Raw genomic sequence first — 20,200 nt, forward strand, 5'->3', positions numbered from 1 at the left:
ATCTTCTCATGCCGCCCAGGAAGCCGCCATTTTCTCGCCAGCCTCACTTCCAAAAGCCCCTAGTGGACATGGCGCATAGATGAGTAGTGACGCTCCCAGGTGGTCAAGCCCCTAGTGGACATGGCGCATAGATGAGTAGGGACGTTCCCAGGTGGTCTTCATCAGCCAGCTCAAGTGAAGTTGATGGACAACAAAGTCAACAACCTCAGTAAGAGTCAACAAATAAACCAAATAACCCTTTGATACCGCAGAAGTGTGCAGTCTTCCACCAATAGAGCAAATGAACAATGATCATGGCAACATGACAATGAAAATACACTTTAATATTATCTGTGAACAATAATACAATCATATAGTTATAAATAATTTATAAGCAATAAATGTGATCAAGTGTAACAAACTGAAGTAGCCAAAGAGTAATTCATACATCAAATACTATGATCTGTGATTGTGTAACCCATACGTTTTGGCATGCCCTGGGTGGGATTCGAACCCAGGTCTCCCGTGGGACAGACACCGTTTTAACCAGCTAAACAGATGGAAAGCTAGCTCTTCATCAGTGCGGGTGGATGGTATTTATACCGGGAGAGTGAATTTAACCATCTCACGATTCACTCAGGACTCACAAGGACTTGGTTACAATAACATCTACAATGCAGAGACCAGCAGTGACGGAACAGACTTGATAAAGCGTGTAAACCATTATCCTTCGGCAATATGAGAACAGTTCCAATGGTACCATCTAAACCTTTAATCTACCAGTCAGACTGATCGTTTGCATTAACACTTCTCTTAGGAATCTGATCCATTTCAAACTTCACACGGTCCGTGAATGTAAACACTGAGTCTCTACGTCATTCTCAACAACGTTATTAGAGTATCATGATATCTGCGGTGAACAGTGAGACCGTCTGTGACGAGCGTCGACCGATCGGCAGTGTGAATCATATTTTGTGTAGAGTGTTTGTCTGTTGTTCTGCTAGGCGGACATGTCTGCAGGACTCCCCATGGCCTCCGGGGGGAGGTAGGCTAGCTCGTCACTCTCCTCAGGTCCTCGCTTTAGTGGGTCAGCATCTGCAAAACCAACAACAATCACTAAGCATGCCAATTACAAATGTATATATTTGTAACATTATACACAGATATGTACAGTAATGCCTTATTAGTTGATTACTGGTTAAGATGATATTTGACCAGGAAACCAAGGGAAAAACATTTAAAACTAAGCTTACATAGATCATCTGATGAGAGGAGCTCATGAGTGTTCATCCTCCCCTCCTTATAGACCTCCATCTTGTGGAGAAAGCGCTGTTTGCTGGGGTTCATCTCCACCAGCCGGGGGCCTAGCAGGAGGGGGACTGAATTAGTGACGGACGGAATGACAGTTGGAGTACGAATCTTTTTCACCTTCCCAGCAGAGCGTCGGTTAATTGAACCTTAAGGCCACGGTGAAACCCAAGAGACGGTGAGAAATCTGCAGCCATGCGACAACAGCCGACGGTCAGCTGGTCTCTACAGTACAGTTCACCTCTCTGGTGATAGGCTGTGTCTCTGAGTGTGCTGAAAGGCTCTATACGAACAAACTAGACATTTGAATTGTATGGGACTCATACGGCTGTATGGGTTCGGCATCTGTGGTTGCATGTCACAGGAAGAAAGTGAAATGACTTGGATTGGAAAATACCAGCACTCACTTCTGATTTCTCAGTCTTCTTTTATGAAGGGCAGACACGGAACGTTTCTGCCGTGGGCCTACTTCATGCTTCTTTAGGCCGAAAGGTTCTGTGTCTGCCCTTAATTAACCCTTTTAACCCTGAAAATAAAGTGACAACATTTCGAATATTAATTGGATTTTCCCTATAATACTAGAAAGCGCAGTTTCTCAGCTTTCAGCAAGTGTTGGAGTGAGGAATTTTTTAGATGTTAGATATTTTTTTTAATATTTGTTAGATATTTTTAAAATGTTGCCGGTGACGTGGTCGTATTAAAAGGGTTAAAGAAGACTTGAGAAATCAGAAGTGAATGCTGGTATTTTCCAATCCAAGTTATATTATTGAACCTGCCACCCAATACTTTTGATTCATTTTTTGAGTTGTGCGCATTTGTATGCTTTTCCAGAAAGTAAAATGAACAACAGCACAAAAAACACAATGGATCATTATCTACATGATGAGGTGTTGTTCACCTGAGATGGAGTGTAGGGAGCCGGCCGGGGAGGAGGCCCCCTGGGCCCCATGAGCCCCACAGCCGGGGGGGGTGCTGCTGCTGCTACTACAGGCCTGGAGGGGAGGGCTGTTATACTGGGAGAAGCCCTGACTCTCGTCTGACTCACACGGGCCCAGGTACGAGGACGCCATGGAGGGGGAGGCTGGGAGAGAGGCTGGGAGAGAGGAGGCTGAGAAAGAGGCTGGGAGGGAGGCTGGGAGAGAGGAGGCTGAGATAGAGGAGGCCGTGAGAGCAGGGGCCGGGGGGAGCAGGACGGCGGGGGGAGCAGGGTGGCCGTCGTACGTGACCTCCAGGGGGCCGAGCCTGGACATGTCCCGGGTTAGAGATCCCATACTGGAGTCCATGGAGGGAGGAGGAGGCCTGGGGAAGGAGGTGTGAGCAGCAGGAGGAGGAAGAGGAGGAGGGGAGGACGGGTAGAGGCCGGAGGGGGATCCGCTGAGGGTCTTCAGATTGGTGTGAACCTCCACGAGCCTCTGGAACACCTGGGACAACAGAGCAGCGAGACATCAACCACCCAGACATGAATACTAATTATAATGCAAATAATAATACAACACTTGAAAGTATTTCATTTCAGTTTTCATTCAACTTTAAAATTACATTTGTGGGAATCCAAGTTTCATTGGATGCATTTCCCAATAAGTACTTTGATATAATTTGCTAATTTGATTGTTTTGAGTTGCATGCTAAAGATCTTTTAAATCTTTTAAAATGAGGGGATATAGAGATGCATTACAGATCAATCATCTCAATAATGTACGCCAAGTTCAGTGACCTGATCTGCTCAAACCTAGTTCTCGAGTGATACCTCCTTCAAGGGTGTTAGAAAGTGACTCACAAATTGCAAGTGCATTTCAAACTCTTGCCTAGATATTTTTATAAGAGGTCTTCCAACGTATGTGATCGACTTAAGTGAAGACTTTCTGTCTAAGATCCCTAGTGGAAATGTTCCTTGTCATAACCGTATAATACACTGTTCACCAATCCCAAGTCTGGTGTTGACATCAAGGTTAGAGGCAGAATGACATGTAACACTAGATTTACCTGTTTAAATGTCCATGTCATTTATATTATGTTGGGAAAACAAATCGAGTTAAAAACCAGGATCTGTGAACATAAGTATTCCATCCGTTATCATGATGAGAAATCATCAGTGGCGAGACATTTTAATAGTCATAACCAACCACAGTTGTTTATTTTATTTAGCATATACTAAAAACAGTGCTTGGAGGGGAACAACGCCCAGAGGGCTTGTACGAAGATCCACCCCCGTCAGGTGGAAACTAATGGCGCGTTCCAGGCAACCCGTAACTCGTGTTTTTCCGACCTCCTACACGTGAAAATGCCCTGGAATGGCAGTCAAACCCGTAACTTCCCACCCGTGAACTCGTACAGATCGATGTACTCCCAGTTGCCGGGTGGGAAGTTACGGGTTTGACTGCCATTCCAGAGCATTTTCACGTGTAGGAGGTAGGAAAAACACGAGTTACGGGTTGCCTGGAACGCGCCATAAGACAGATCTTTTCTTCAGGGGGAGGCGTGTTCATGGATAGAGAACCCTCAGTTTCTCAATGAGTTGAATGAGGAGATTTAATTAGTTTGTTTTGAATGAAGTTAATACAATGTAATTCTGTCTCCCCCTGCTGGCAGAGATCTGTTGTGCCGGTTGAGGATACCTATAATTAACCACACCTGTGTCTAATTTTTGGGACATTGTCATGACATACACTGAGGAAGGGTGTCTTGCCAGAAATGTCCGTGTGGCAAATAAAATAGTCAATTTGGAGCGCTATCATGGGCTCTTTTGCATTATCTAACAGTATTTGAGCCAGTTCTTCAAAACCACAAAAGTGGGACAAAGTGGAAACACTGCGACAAAGGGAGAGGTAGTTACAGCAGCCCATGAAAACACAGTTTAGATCCACACACACACTGGTGCGCAAATTCCATGAAGCGTGGCTACTGCGGTGCTGTGTGGTGAGTCATGCTATCTGTGGTGAGTAAGCTAGACGAATATGCCAAGCAGGGCTTTTCCGTGACAAACGCTAAATAAGTGGAAAATTTCAGAAAGAAGCTTAAAGCAACATAAAAAAAAGCTCTACTTGCGAAATAACACTTTCTGTTGATGACTTAGGAAAATTTTTGAAAAATGCAACTGACAAAATCCCCACCCCTCCCTTTAGGTTTCCCTCTAAAACCACTCATCCAAACTGGGGGAAAACAAACTACATTTGCTAGGCAGGTCAGTAGGTTGACAGGCTGGTAGGCCAACCAATCATTTCAAGTTGGCAACTCAAAAGGATTGGACACACTTATTACAGACCTGCGACTTCACTTTTTGTGTCAGAGAACTTTATTGATTGATTGATTGCTGTCGGGGTGTAATGTAAAGAAAATGTAAAGAATTGCAAAAAATATAACAAAAAGTGCTTGAGAGCCAAACCACACACTGCACCTTTAAGATCTTTGCCGACTCTTTCTACAGCTGTGTTCGGAATCGCTCCCTCGTTCCCTCACTCCCTATTCCCTATTTAGGGTTCACCATGTAGTGAACTACCTAGGGAACGGAGAAAATGTAGGGTACATGCACTGTTCCCCTGGAAATCAAGGTGAATTGTGGGTAATAAATAGTGGACTATATAGGGAACGAAAATTCCGTGGAGAATTCGGACACTACAAAATGGCTGACGCCCCAGTGTGTGCACTGAATAGGGAGCGATTCCGAACACAGCTTACTTCTGAACCGGACCGTCCAGCCCGGTACTGACCTCGGTCATCGGAGGTCTCCTCTTCTTCCTCTTCTCCAGACAGCGGCAGGCCAGGCTGGCCAGGTCCAGGGATCCGGGGGGCCTCGGGGGGTCCGGGGAGGCCTGGGGGCCGGGGGCGGCTCGGGAGCCGCAGGGCCCCCCCGCCGGCAGCAGCCTGGAGTCCAGGTGGCTCCTCCAGATGTGGGCGGCGGCCGGGGGGAGAGACGCCTCCTGCTGTCCGGACTTCCCTGTGCTCCTGTCATCGTCCTCCTCCGCCTCCGATAGGTCCTTCTGGAGAGAAACGTCTTAGAGCTGGGAAGAGAACGTTCTAGAGAAAACCTGCGAGGGCGCTAAATGTATGTTGACAGACGTTCTGGGATCTTCGTTCTGGGTCTTAATCACCGTCTGTGTTCCAGACAGAGCATCAGTGGTGTCCATACAGTAGAAACAGCGCCACGCTCACCAGGTAGACTACTTTGGACTGGCTGTCCGTTTCCAGGGCTCTCCGGCCCGTCAGAACCTCCAGCAGCACCTGAGAGGGACAGAACGACCCAAAGACTTGTCAGCTCGCCGCACTGTGGTCAGTGAAACCGTGTTGGATAACTTGCCCTACAACTGATTCTTGCTGTGAAAGTATGTCTCTCTGTATTGTCTGTTGTTATGTTTCTTTTATTGCTGTAACTTTGTTTCTGCTGCCTTCTTGGCCAGATCGCTCTTGAAAAAGAGATTTGAATCTCAATGATGCCTATCTGGTTAAATAAAGGATTTGATTGATTATCCAACGATGATTATAAAGCCTACAGTCTACTGTAGGAAGCTAGGAGACTAGGAACGGATAGGAGTCTGTTAAAGTACTGTAGGAAAGTACTGTAGGAAACTAGGAAGGCGACTAAAGCCATCGGTATACTTGCTGTTAACTACGCGTACGCGTACAAAGATGGCTGCCACGCATCTCCTGCAATCTCAAGGCGCCAGCTGCGGTCGGTTGCGCAGCTCCTCAGGTATTTACACTCCTCAAAATACACGCTTGTCTACGCGTTGTTAAACAGCAAGTATACCGCGGCCTTAAGAGTGCAGTAAATGTGCTTTGAAAACAAGGATATTATTTGTGGTACTGTGTGTGTGTGTGTGTACTGTGTGTGTGTGTGTGTGTGTGTGTGTATACTGTGTGTGTGTGTGTGTGTGTGTGTGTGTGTGTGTGTGCGCTCGTATGGCCCGTGCTCTCACCACTCCGAAGCTGTAGACGTCTATGGCCACGCCCAGCTCGCCGCTCTTAACGTACTCGTCGGGGAGGTAGGGCAGGGTGCCCCTCACCGTGTTGGTGATCACCGTGCTGGTCCTCCCGGCGTGTCGGGCCGGAGCGCGGCAGATCCGCGCCAGACCGAAGTCCCCCAGCTTGGCCTCCAGGTGCTCCCCCAGCAGGATGTTAGAGCTGGGGGGGGGGTTAAAGGTTAAAGGTTAATTCTGAGTGTTGGAATTTGTTCTCCGCATTTGACCCATCCCCTGGGGGAGCGGTGAGCAGCAGCGGTGCCGCGCTCGGGAATCATTTGGTGATGTAGCCCCCCGATTCCAACCCTTGATGCTGAGTGCCAAGCAGGGAGGCATCGGGTACCATTTTGATAGTCTTTGGTATGACTCGGCCGGGGATCGAACTCACGACCTCCCAGTCTCAGGGCGGACACTCTAACCACAAGGCCACTGAACTGGTATACTTGGAAAACACTCACTGCAACCCTAATGATACGACACAACTATCTAAGGTTAGGGTTGGGACGAGCGGGATGGTTAGCAGAACGTCAATAGAACGTCAATAGAACGTCCAGCTCAGCACCTCTTAGGACTCTTTCACACCTACGTTGTTTAGTCCGGACTTTCACACTTTCCAGTTTGATCCGAACCAAATTGACAGGTGTGACCCCTCCTGGACCACGGTGCGCGGGTCAAAGACTCGGTCTTTGGTCCGACCTCAAGAGGTGTGGTCTCGGCTCGAACCAAGGTTCGCTGCTGCCTAATGTGAAATCAAAGGTTCGCACTTTCGGATCAAACAGACGCGCGTGTATCCACCAACCAATCAGTGTCAAGTATAGGGAGACGCACCCCCATGCAAGCGATGATGACATAATGTAGGTCTGCCACCAAAAAATCCTTTGGTCCGCTGGTGTGAAAGCTAAAGTTATGGAACTAATCAATAAAAAATAACAAATGTGAAAGCGCCAAACGGGATTCTGGTTCGGACCTTGGTCTAGACCTTTAGGTGTGAAAGCGCCCTTAGAAATCGATGAAAAACGGACTCGTCAACGACATGGCGGTGTGTGAAATACTGCGCTGAACGGGCGCTTCACCTCTTCACGTCACCGTGGATGAGCGCGGGGTCGCAGGCGTGGAGGAAGCGGAGAGCCCTGGCAGCACCCAGCAGCACACTGACACGCTGTGACCAGGAGAGGGCAGCACTGGCCTGCGAGGGACAAACACGCGCAGGGCTGCTGTTAGAACAACACAAGATAAGATAGCAAACGATCACTTAAAGGAACATGCCGCGCGCGTGCGTGTGGACGACTGACCTTGTTGTGTAGCTGGTCTTCCAGGGATCTGTTGGGCATGAACGCGTAGAGGAGACAGTGTGTCCCTCCACCCACACTGTAGCCCATCAGCTCCACGATGTTAGTATGTCTGTACCTGGGGGGGGGACAGCAGGAGAGAGACCGTCAAGAGAGAACAGCCCTGCCGGCCCGGCAAACAACTCCCACCCACACCCTCTGTCATCTAATAAAAACAGAACAAACAGGAATCGTAGTAAATCCCTTAAAAAGGTAAACAACATTGTCTGCTCTCCGATTTATTTGGATGAGGAAACAAAAGAACAAAGTCAGCGATGGAGACATCAAAGTTAAGGGTGTGCTCAGGCGACAGCAGCAGCAGTAGCGAGCTAGCATGCAAGCAGAGAGAGTGACTCAGAGTTAAGGGTGTACTCAGGCGACAGCAGCAGCAGTAGCAAGCTAGCATGCAAGCAGAGAGAGTGACTCAGAGTTAAGGGGTTACTCAGGCGACAGCAGCAGCAGTAGCGAGCTAGCATGCAAGCAGAGAGAGTGACTCAGAGTTAAGGGTGTACTCAGGCGACAGCAGTAGCAAGCTAGCATGCAAGCAGAGAGAGTGACTCAGAGTTAAGGGTGTACTCAGGCGACAGCAGCAGCAGTAGCAAGCTAGCATGCAAGCAGAGAGAGTGACTCAGAGTAAAGGGTGTACTCAGCCGACAGCAGCAGCAGTAGCAAGCTAGCATGCAAGCAGAGAGAGTGACTCAGAGTTAAGGGTATACTCAGCCGACAGCAGCAGCAGTAGCAAGCTAGCATGCAAGCAGAGAGAGTGACTCAGAGTTAAGGGTGTACTCAGGCGACAGCAGCAGCAGTAGCAAGCTAGCATGCAAGCAGAGAGAGTGACCCCATTAAGAAAAGGAAAAGGTAGAAGTGACTAACCACAACAGAGGAGCAGGGGACGCGACATCGGCCTGGATTTTTCTAGGTCAGGGGCCTCTCAGGTACTCAGCCTGCTCCTACACGCGGGGGGAGCCCCTATCCAGCCCGTCCCAATCTACACGGGGCCCCGCTGGGCTCCGCCCCCACAGAGAAAATGAAAGAAACCCGTAGGCGAATCGAAAAGGCGAAGCGTTTTTTAAGCGGAGCGGCGACGCCCCCACTCACTGGGACAGTTTCTCCACTTCCGTCCTGAAGCTCTCCTTCACGGTGTGCCAGTCCATCGGCGAGTCCTGCTTCAACCGCTTGACCGCGTAGTCCGTGTTCCTCATGGTGGCGTGGTACACGTGGCCGAACCCCCCCTCGCCGACCAGCCGCGCGGCCGCGAAGTCGCCCGTCCCGCGTCGCACCTCGTCGAACGGCCAGCACATGGCGTTGGGAAGCTCGGGGGCGTCGGGGATCTGAGGCTGTGTGGGAGAGACCGTTTAGCAGCGTTGACGTCTTACGGTACCTTCGTTCCCTCGCTCCTCACTTCCTCCTCTCCCCCGGGGGAACGTTTAAAGGAGGTGAGGTCAGATACGTCATGTGGGGTTCGTGAGAGCGCCGGGCGCCACTTCTGCTGAGCTTGGCTCCACGTGCGGCTTAGTAGTTTCAGTGGAGTTATGATGCCTCTATAGCTTCCTTATTTGTACGTTTCTTGCTCTACTCCTGACCTGAGGCACTGCGCTGGAGATCTCAGCTGTGCGTCACCTTTTCCTCCAAAGGAAAGGAGGCAAGGAAAGAGGATTCAAGGAGAGACTTTTGAGATTCAACCTATGGTAAATATAAAAGGTATCACTTTCCTTTCTGTGCTTTTTCTGCGAACACTGGCAATAATTATATTTCCCCTATTAAATAGTTTTTCCTCTGTCACACCTCTCATTCTAAAGAAGTGGTGATTTACATATCCTGTATTCAAACTGGGCACCGACAGAAACCCAAACCAACTGACAGGACAGCAGCGTCGCAGCTGACTGACCTCTGTTACCTGAGGCCTGGACTCCAGGTTGGGGGGTGGGGGTCCTGGTCTGGGCAAAGACTCGCGTCCCGACACCCCCGTGTGACACGAGCGGCCCCCTGAGCAAGAGAGAGAGAGAGACGGAGGTGTAGCTGGTTCACCTCCAAACAACATGGCGGTCGCTACAGCAAGTTTGAATGTGTTGTATCAGATTAGACAAGAACATCGTTGTTTGGAGATTAAGGGATGGCGATGAGTTACCTGGTTGAGAGATTTGCCGGGTAGACTGAGTCATGTCAGGTTTAGGGTTAGGAGCGATGGAGGGGGGCGCGGAGCGATGGTTCGACGCCATCGGTGGGGGGGGGGCGGGCCAATGGTTCGGCATCGGTGGGGGCTGCTGTCGTCCGGAGGGTCTCCCTGCGTAGAGGAGAAGGGAGGGAGTCCAGGCTCTTTAGAAGGTATTCACCGTGTTATTTAAGGGAACTCCAGTAAAGCACTCCTTACTAGACAGAGATCTGACAGAAATATGAATATGTTAATTAATATCAGAACTCCGTTTATTGGACCTGGTCTGAGTATGCACTATTCAGACCTGCAAACTCTGGAGTAGTGAAAAAGGTGACGACATATAAAACTAAAACCCTCTAGATTCACTGAAACTACCATGGTTAACATAAAAAAGGTGACTGTAGCCAAAAGGTGACACGTTTGCAGGTCTGACTATTACGAGCACCAGTTTGGCCAAAGTCAAATGATGTCGCTAGTCTATCCGATATGAGCCAGTGGCGTCCATGCATTAGTCTCACATAGATTAGTCTCACAATCCAGGATGATGTCTCTGGGTCGAAACAGCTGCTGGTCCTGGAGGATGTCCAGCAGCTCCCCTACTGTCCCGTTCCGCATCGCCCACAGATGCATGACCCAGTCTGTCCTCCTCGCTCCCCGCTCTGCCAACCGGATATCGGTCTGGTCATCCAGCACCCTGGAAGCTGCCCAGTCGAGGGAGGGAGGGGTTCAGACAACCTTGATTAGTCCACAGTTAACAGCAGTCAAAGGTAGTGCTGGCTAACGGTTACTAGCTACTACTTGAGATAAAACAGCAGATGACCCAACGTGTACGTGCTCAAAAGAAGTCCCACCACGTCACCAGCCTGTGACCCCAAGCTGGACACCCCCGACGGGTCCAAGAGTGATTTGAAAACAACATGAAAATAACGTTACCTTTCCCTCCCACTAGAACTGACAGCCGATTCTACTGTCAAGTTACTAAAAACGACATAAATACATAACTAAGCTAACGCCTGTGTGACAGTACGAGTCAACGTGGGACAGTCATGAAAACACAGAGTTATCAGAGCAGAACCATCCAGCCATGCTGCTGTAGCTTTCTTACCAAATCTCACCCACTCCGAGTCCGACAGACCATCCATAACCCGGGTGAACTCACTCATCACAGAGGCGGACAGTGTGTGCAGATATTCATTTCTTATATCCCACTTCGTCATTTTCGGTAGGTAAGTTTGACCTTAAGCACTGTAACCCCAGCTTTAGCTCGCACTAACTCACTTTGCGTTAGAACCACTATCCTAGTTACAGTAAATGAAAATTATTGGACATTTGAAATAAACCACGATAGGTACCATTGCACTACTTATCAAGCTAACACACTGCCCCTGTGCCATCAATATTGAAAACGACAGAGAAAGTAGGAATAATGCGATTTTAAATCACGGGTTTCCCAGAGAGATTCCGTTTCCCTGTTCACTTGAAACTACTGATAGGAAGTTGTTGTGAGCATCTAGAGGCTACGTCATTACCCCCCCGTCCCACCCACCCACCCGCTCTCTGATCTGATTGGGCAGGATAGGGCCCCCTCGCGTGATGTCACTTTGTAGGCCAATATTAGCATCTGCAACTTCCTTACTTCTAAAAATAGCCGAAAGGGGTTTTCGTTTTTTACGTTGTTTTGGTTCCTACCAAGTATGGAAAAGTATGGAATTTGATTTTTTGGTAATTTCCAGATCTAGATAAGTGTGGAAAAAGAGCATAGGCATATGGGAAATATTTATGTTTACAGTGCATATTATGTTTTCTAAAATATAAAATTGTGAATTTCTAAAAGTAAATTGATTGTTTTTCATGGGGTTTGGAGCAGGCAGCCAGCACAGCCAAAATGCTTACCACTGTGTGAGAAAGCGCGGGTCAGGGCGAACTTGATGTCCTCAAAAGTAAGGCAAGCGAGAAGGGTCAGTCTGCGGACTCGCAAACTACTTGCAGACTACAAGTCACACCCTCTTCAATTGAGAGATTAGCTACGCTTTAGCCAGCTACGCCACCGAAAAGCTAGCAGTTCGATGGCGCGGGTGATGGTGGGCGTATACTGAGGAGGACTATTTGGCAGACACTATTTGGCAACCTGGACACATTTTGGCATGACAGGGCCACACTGTTACCAGTTAAGAGTGCCTAAGGAAGCAGGAAAAACCATCCCATGGGACCTTAATTCGGAAAAAAATATGTACGGTAGTCAATGGCGATGAACATATAATTTATTGAATTGTGCCATGACCATCACATATGATGTTTGTCAATTTAAAACATAATTTTGCATGTCAAGAAAGTCACAGTTTGTAGTAGTACTGTAATGCAGTAATTCCAGAACGAGTTTAAAATTATTAAGAGGTGAAAATCACTAGTCTTGGTATGTTAAGAGCTGCAGGAAAGCAAAAAGAGAGTTAGTTCTGTTGTGAGATCGGCTTTACAAGGTTTTGGTGAGTGTAATGTTGGCTAGCTAATATTAGCTAACTTAGTTAACTGAGATTAGTAAAATGTATGTTTTAAATTGACAAACATCATATCATTGTTTGTCCAGTCAAGTAATGGCACAATTCAATCAATCGGGATCAATAAATAATTTCTCACTCCGTTCACTACCATTCATATTTTTTCTGATTTTGTCCCATGGCGGTTTTCTCTTCCTGCTTCCGCTTAGGAACTGTATTCCCAATCTAGTTATTATACACAGTTACATTTACTAGTTTGAAAGCTAGCTAACTAATTAGCACTAGCCTAGCTAGCCTACCTAAGCAGCTCAGATAAACTTTCACTTTTCGTAATGGGCAGCCGGGCTATATAGCACCATTGTGCTACTTTTTGGAACTGATGATGTTACATGTTGTTTTTATGTATGTTATGGTATCAAAAGGCATTATTTTAATTTATGATTACTAATTATTATTTGACTTTATTTGTTAAACATTACTCAGTCTAACAGCCAATGAAGCAAAGTCAAATTGTCTTTTCTAATTCCCTGGTGAATTGTAGGCTACATGAACATCCCTTCTGTTACTGTATGGGTTGAAGGAATAGTTATTTAAATTTACATGACAAACATTGAGTAACATTGTTTTAGCATTCCAGTTTGAATAAAATGCTGTGCATTGAACTTGCCTGGGTTTAATTGATTTGTATGAACTACATACCTACAGTACATAGCTACAATCTGGCAATTATTTGGCAACATAATCAATATATAATCAGAATGTAAAAATACAATTTTAAGAACTTTAGACAGCTTCGATAGAAGGATAGCATTGATTGACGGGTGGATGTCGTGAGATTATTGGCCTAAAATCTAAGGTACCTGTTGTCGTTATTGCACGTGACCTACCGTTTTCCAGGAAGTAAGAAATTATATACTTTAATATAAGATTACAACAAAAGTAGAATTTTGTAACTTTTTTGGCATACATCGATTAATTGAACACTATGACCAATTATGTGAACCAAAATGGGACAGAATGCTTTTTTCATTTCAGTGCGACTTTAGCTGTTTCAGAATTCAAAAGATCCATTAATAGTAAAAGGAATTTATGTATCAAAGTATAATGCTTAGAACCTGAATCCTTATTTGGGCAGTTTGTACTACAGTGTGTGACATTAAACTTGAGTACTCTGTATCCAGTTGCATCTCATTCATAGTTTGCTCACATGTGAACATGATCTGGGAATACCATCGTTCTGGAATGGAATGCAGCCCAGCTGTTTGCATTCTAAAGCATCTCATACCCACGGACAGAAAACTCAGGATCAGGATCGCCGTCTGGAGAAGATATGTTTCATCCATTGCTATTATCACTGTTTATAGAACAGTCTGCATTAGGGCATATAAAGGTAGTGAACCATTTTATAAAGTTAACTGGTGAATTATTACATTATAACATGCTCTACTTCTAATAAAGGACTTTGGTTGTTGTTTTTTGCATGTGTGGTCACATGGCTACAGCAATACAGTGAACAGACAAAATTGAGGCAAATAGATCCAAAACACACACAAGGCGTGGTTATTATATATGTTGTTTACTATTATGTTTGTTACATAGGGCAAAATCAAACAAACAGATACATTACTATAAAAGTTGACACAAACTAGGCTTTTCAGTTTCAGGAAGGCAAAGACACAGCCTGGAAAATGGCAAATAACCCTTGATACCTCAACTAGTGTGATTGTTTCATTCAGGTCAGCTGACAGCGGACAACTCATCCCTTTTTTCGCAACCAAAATTGAAAGAAAAAAACAAATAGAAACAATTAAAGGAAAACTTCAGATAAAGGTAAAAATACATACAAAGGGGAAATGAGTGTCCTGCCACACGTCATTCTCTATAAAGTCATTCTCTATAAAGTGCAGATCTCAATTGTTTTGTAATTCACCAACTGGCCATGATTGAAATATTCTCTCATAAAAAATTGTGGTTGGAAGGACTAAGGCAGACTAATGGGTGACCAATTATTGTGTTTATGTTGAAATTGAAATTGTCAAAGAAGTGTTCCCAAAAAGTGCTAAAACAAAACAGAATAACATTAACTCTTTATACTGTCACAAGGTCTTATGACATGATCGTTATTGCCTGTTACATCTTTCCTGTGTTCCTCTAAACTCATGTTTAAATGAAATACAAAGCAGGCAAATTATCAAACTAAGAAAATACTTTTATATCTATTACTCTATGATACACACAAAGCGCAGAATAGCAACAAGAGGCGAATACAGGACTCAGAATAAAAAATACATCAACCACAGTATAAATTCTAGTACTTCAACTTCAAGGCACAAGACTATGTTAAATAGACAGTTAATTTTCCAACAGTGGATTTTTGAATTGGTATCAAAGTCTACTCATGTTTTATTTTGACCTGAACTGGCATTCAATAAATAACTTTGATGTAATTCATCTTATCCTATACATCATGCAATCATTAAAAATCTCCCTTTTCAGCTTAATGTGGGGTTAGAGGTGTACAAGGAGAACGGAAAGCCTTTGCTGATGACGAACACAATCTCACTGTTTTGCTCTCTAGACTATTGCTTTTTAAAAGCATTGGTTTGGTGGAAGAGACCGGGTGTAAACAGCACAGTCAAAGCTACTTAGAGGCCAAGCTGAAGACGGGGACACATAGAAACACGTGTTTCTAGAATGGAAGGTCTACAGACAACTCTTTCACTTTTTCAGAAAAAGCTCCTGGAGAATGTTCGTCCGTTTTCATCACCCGATTGCAATGTCCATCTTCTGAATCACATGCACTTCAAACCCCATTCAGCTGTATACAATCTACACCAACGCCTCTTCAATTTTGAGGCTACTCTTTTACTAACGATGTTCACTGAACACAAATGAGATAATATAAACCACTTAACCCACCAAATATTATCTACCGTTCTCAAGGAGTGTTGCTTCCATGCAAATTAAATCAGACCGAGATCCAAGATTCCTCAGGTTTAAAAAAAACAAAACGACACTGACCTCACTTGACCTGTCTTTACTGGGTTCGAACGATCAATCTTTTAATGGAAGGCCACTGTCTAATGTGGCTTTCTAATGCAAGGCACTATCCTCTCTTTTTCCCCACTTGGGTTGACAATGCTACTTAGATGTACTCAGAAGAGTTGCTGCAGTCCGCAAGTTCACAATGGACAGTAAGGATGCTATGCCACAGGACATAATCAACACAATTCACTTCAGGAGATTATTATAACTTCTCACACGGTTAGAAAGGCTTCAATTCTACATCTCCGATAGAAGAGATGTGAAATGTCAAAACTGAAAGTGTGTGCTGTGTGAGTGTGTGTTTGTGTGTGTGTGTGTGTGTGCGAGTGTGTGTGTGTGCAGGTGTAGGGCTACAGTCTGTGTGAGACGCATGTTAAGTCTTTTGTCCTCGCAGCTGCCAGTATCGTCCTACCACCGAACCTCCTCCCCCAGTTACGTCTGGAACCCCGAATCCACACTCTCTACCGTACTCCCTCAAGCGTACTTCACCGTGCACTAGAAAGTATTGAGCGGAAGTAAGCATGGGCTACAAGGAGCTTCTTAAATAGAAAATGTCATCGTTCAGCCCATCTTGAGAGGTGAACAAGTGCAGACTTTGGGCCGTGGAGGGTAGAGAATGAGGATGCAGGGTCAGTTTTAGAGTGAACGGCTGTTCATATTGAGAGAGAGAGAGAAAGAGAGAGACAGAGAGAGAGAGAGAGAGAAACAGAGAGAGAGAGAGAAAGAGAGAGAGAAACAGAGAGAGAGAGAAACGGAGAGAGAGAGAGAGAAACAGAGAGAGAGAAAGAGAGAGAGAGAGAAACAGAGAGAGAGAGAGAGAGAGAGAGAGAAACAGAGAGAGAGAGAGAGAGAGAGAGACAGAGACAGAGACAGAGAGAGAGAAAGTCATGTGGACACTGAGGGGGGGACAGTCTCAACTTTAACCAGCTCCCTGTTTGAATTCCATCTTAAAACATCTCTTCTTCCTCTTTCCCTGCTGAGCAGTCATGAAGGATGGAACATGACGAGACGGCTGAACGTTCAGGTTCCCCCCCGTCTCAACGTCACATCTGGGATCGTTCAGAAGAAGAGAGGGAGTGAGGATGGACTTCAAACAAGACCCAGTACTCAGAACCACCAGAGCTAGTGTGCAGCTCTACCGCCAGGCTTTAGACAGTGTCGCTCCCTAGTGTTTGGAGTTTGACGTTGCGTAGCCCTTTTAGAGCGAGAGAGCTCTTATACCAATACTCCCACCCCAGTGGGCGGGGTCGGGGGGGGGGGATCGGAGGTCAGGGAGACGTGGGATACAGGCAACACCTAAGAGCTCCACTACACACTGCATTGAGATGCACTCTGTAAACATGGCTGTCCTTGTACAGTACATCCCATCCAATGTGGGAAGGGTACATTAGAAGACGATGTTTCAGAGAAGACAAGGTTGACAACAACAGTTTTTTACCATAGATTACAAAGCCTGTGACCTTATAAGTCCAGATATTAAACACTTTTTTTTTCTTTTTTTTTAACACAAGGTGTAGACAAGAGATGAACTCTAAGAAACAGTTTTCTTGACCAAGTCCAAGTGTCATTCTGACTAAAACACAATTCCGATTGAGAATGACGTTCGATCCCACGAAACAGTTCCTCAGAGTGCGTTAGTCAGAGGTACAGGACAGACAGAGATAATTCGACAATACGTCTCTAGTCTTAAGCAGTGCTTCTTCCAAACCGACATGTTCTGTCGAGTCATGGATTCACACCGCACACATTCTCCTGTCCCTCTTCCTCCAAACGTCAACTGATTACTACAGGATTAAGATATTGGTGCATCAAAGTAATACATACTATCATATTGTTACAATATAAAAGTCACTAACAAATATATCTCTGTAACTGTGGCATGCAAGAATATGTTGTTTTTCTTCAGATCCAAGGCTGACAACAGAAACCATGTTTTTCTAGTGTGTTGGCGGTAGGGGGCTGAGGGCTTGTGCGTGAGGGAGCATAGGCTAGAATTCATTCAAACATTGTTCTTGTGCCACAAAAATGCACGTTTAAGAGTTAAATTATGAAGTTAGACAGAGTTCACTGGGAGACTTTTCATCTGGTTTGAATTTAAAAAGCACTTTTTTTTTCATCTGGGTATGGACGCTGTGGGCTGCCGTAATGCGAGTTTGATTGAATTCCAACCGTTGTTTGAGAGCTGACCGTGGCGAGTATGGATGGCATCACTGTTCATATCGTTTCTACCCTAGAGAAACATCGGGTCACGTGATGAGGAAGTAGACCAGGGCGCTGGCCTTCGAGACTTCACCGAACCTGAAGCATGCAGTATAGGTTATTTTGTGCCACATCATTCGGGTACTAAGTCTGTATCTGTGAGTTTGGGCATACGACAGAAAGAAAATAAACGACTAGACCAAACAACCAGTACATTTCACCAGGACACTGGGAGGAAAAGGTGATTGTAAATAAGAGTGCATGCAGAGTGAGAACGGGGGTCTAGGCTACTGCAACATCAGTGCAATGGACATGTTAGACAAACGTTGGAGCAAATTTGAATTCAAATTCAACCGTTTTTTATTTTTGAAACATTATACTTAACTTCAGAGTCATACCGGGCCACACCAGTCCTCTAAATGCAAAACAATTCTTACAGCAGAATAAGAAATGGATTGCTGACACATTCTCTCAACTCGACAGACAAAGAACTTCCTTAAACGGTTTGGTTTTTCAACATAACATCTTTGGGACATAATATCAATGATTCACCCTCATCATAATATCAATGATTCACCCTCATCATCATATCAATGATTCACCCTCAATGTCATATCAATGATTCACCCTTTCTTATCCACAAGACTAATATCAAGAACCAAACTGAATCTACTACTTAACTGAATTTGGAAGCGGCTCGAACCCTCAACTCTGTTTCTACGAAGTCATGAAATAAAGACACCCTTTACGTTCACTTAAAACTAAATGTACCCTCGACATTTCCTTCAGAAAAATCTTCAGTCACAACAACTTCACCAGGACAAATTCCTGATTCCACGTTTTGGCTAAAACCTCATCAAAAAAGGTGATTCTATTTCTCATCTTAAACGGCCCATTCCCTACATCTGGATTTAGAAGTACCGTCTTTTGCACAAAGATGCCAAATCAATCCCTGGCCTGTGTCCAGCTGTGCTTTTAGGCTCCATGGTTGAGCTGAGATTAACCAGGGGGGGTTTTCTGAGTCAGGGTCGGTTCTGCTTCGGTGCTCTGGAGGCCGACTGCCTGGCAGCCCAGAGCCGCGTCAGCATAGCAGTCAAGTCCGAACAGGCGTCGTCAGTGTGGAGTCACATGATGAACCGATTCATCTAGAAAGAATCCCACCTTCCTCACCACACCCGCCAGAGCTAAGCCCCGTTCTGTTATGTCATAGATAACTTGGTACGCCCCGTTCTGTTATCATAGATAACTTGGTACGCCCCGTTCTGTTGTCATAGATAACTTGGTACGCCCCGTTCTGTGTTGGTACGCCCCGTTCTGTGATGTCATAGATAACTTGGTACGCCCCGTTCTGTTATGTCATAGATAACTTGGTACGCCCCGTTCTGTTATGTCATAGATAACTTGGTACGCCCCGTTCTGTGATGTCATAGATAACGTTGTGGAAGATCCACATCAGGCCCCCGGACGTCGGAATAAAGATCCAGGGGTTCGTTATCTGACACCTTAACCAGAGATGATGAGAGGAAGCTCTTATCTGTCGGTCTGCATGTGATGGATTTCCTTCAAAACCTCAGTGTGTGTGAACGGAGCTGCAACGCACAAGATCCACACAAGCACTCGTCTGTGATCACACACCCCACAGGGCTGGTTCTGAGGGATAGCGAGTGACTCCAAATATGTGTAATAATCATAATATAGAATTTCTTTTTAGTTTTGAAATTCCGAGGGCGAAACCAACTGACAAAATCGTAGATGTGAATGGAATCTCTGGGACACACAGACTTCAGGTCCAGTGGATGTGACGCGTGTGGAGGTCTTGGTGTAGTGAAAGCAAGATGGTCGTCTCAGAAGGTCAAGTTATCACATTTAATGATAATTCCTTGAAGCTCTGTCTAGCCCTGGCTAGTGGCTACACACACCGCCTTTTAATGGAGAATCTGTTTATAGAGAATCTCTAAAAGTAGACATTTACAACTATGTAAGTGTAAAAAAAAAAAAAAGCTACACGTCAACATCCATGCAAACGTAGATAGTCTACAGGCAACGAAGGGGCAGTCTGGAGGGGATAATATGGACTATACTGCCTCAAACACACACACACGCGCACACACACACAGTCAGTTAGCAAATCAAATGTGATTGGGCCCCATCTTTTAAACACCACAAGTAAGGGACAGATAGGAGAAATCAGAACTGGGTCGAATACAAAAGTTTGAGGCGCGTTTGATTGATCCCTAAATCTGAAGCGATGGCTGCCCCATCGGTTTCTTCGTACTAGGGGTACTAACTCGGGTTATCTTGCGTATTTTGTCGGTATTTGGCCCAACGTCTGTACCTCACTGCATCCTCTCCACCTCTTTGAAGCTCTGACAAAGTGATTGCAGATTTTAAACAAAAGGGGGATGTTGTTCAGGTTTAAAGCTGGAACAGAAATGTGAACAAAACAAACAATATGTTAATTAACCAGGAAGCAATCTTGTTCTGGGTGTCTGTTAAGCGTTAGGCGTCCGTACAGCCCAACCCCACAGAGAAAACATGACACAACAGCTGCCTTTTGTTTATATGTACACACATTATTTTTTGTCGTTTTTTTTTTTTTCTTTTTTCTTTTCTCCCGTCTTGTTTTTTTCGTAAAAATAGAAACACCCCACCTTGCTCCGCCTCTCTCCCCCACACCTTCTCTTCCATTGGCGTAGACCCACCGCGAGCCCCTGTCAAATCCCGCGGCCGGCCCAA

At 45.6% G+C, this 20,200-nt stretch overlaps 2 protein-coding genes across 5 annotated transcripts in view; one reads left to right on the top strand and one right to left on the bottom strand.

Moving 5' to 3' along the window:
• Nucleotides 1-20,200, top strand: part of LOC311315538 (voltage-dependent L-type calcium channel subunit alpha-1F-like) — a 167,986-nt gene that overhangs the window by 147,011 nt on the left and 775 nt on the right.
• Nucleotides 454-11,171, bottom strand: irak1 (interleukin-1 receptor-associated kinase 1). 4 transcript variants are annotated; one of them, XM_084445907.1, is made up of 13 exons: nucleotides 10,831-11,171; nucleotides 10,259-10,426; nucleotides 9,699-9,854; nucleotides 9,459-9,556; nucleotides 8,669-8,907; nucleotides 7,535-7,649; nucleotides 7,316-7,428; nucleotides 6,201-6,405; nucleotides 5,437-5,505; nucleotides 4,995-5,264; nucleotides 2,186-2,708; nucleotides 1,233-1,343; nucleotides 454-1,074 (listed from the first exon to the last, which is right to left on the bottom strand). In XM_084445907.1, the coding sequence occupies exons 1-13, from the start codon at nucleotides 10,940-10,942 to the stop codon at nucleotides 980-982; spliced, it is 2,274 nt and encodes a 757-aa protein (XP_084302033.1). In that variant the 5' UTR covers nucleotides 10,943-11,171; the 3' UTR covers nucleotides 454-979. The 4 variants fall into 4 exon arrangements, with proteins under 4 accessions (XP_084302033.1, XP_084302032.1, XP_084302031.1 ...); XM_084445906.1 differs by having other exon boundaries at nucleotides 9,468-9,556; nucleotides 10,244-10,426; XM_084445905.1 differs by having other exon boundaries at nucleotides 10,244-10,426.

Source organism: Borostomias antarcticus, assembly GCF_949987555.1.
Source record: "Borostomias antarcticus genome assembly, chromosome: 11".
NCBI lineage: Eukaryota > Metazoa > Chordata > Actinopteri > Stomiiformes > Stomiidae > Borostomias > Borostomias antarcticus.

Coding starts and splice junctions, on each gene's coding strand:
- irak1 (XM_084445905.1), bottom strand. CDS start 10,942: ATGACGAAGTGGGATATAAGAAATGAATATCTGCACACACTGTCCGCC. Junction 5,265..5,436: donor AGTCCAAAGTAGTCTACCTG/GTGAGCGTGGCG, acceptor GTTTCTCTCCAG/AAGGACCTATCGGAGGCGGA. Junction 1,075..1,232: donor CCTCTCATCAGATGATCTAT/GTAAGCTTAGTT, acceptor TTGGTTTTGCAG/ATGCTGACCCACTAAAGCGA.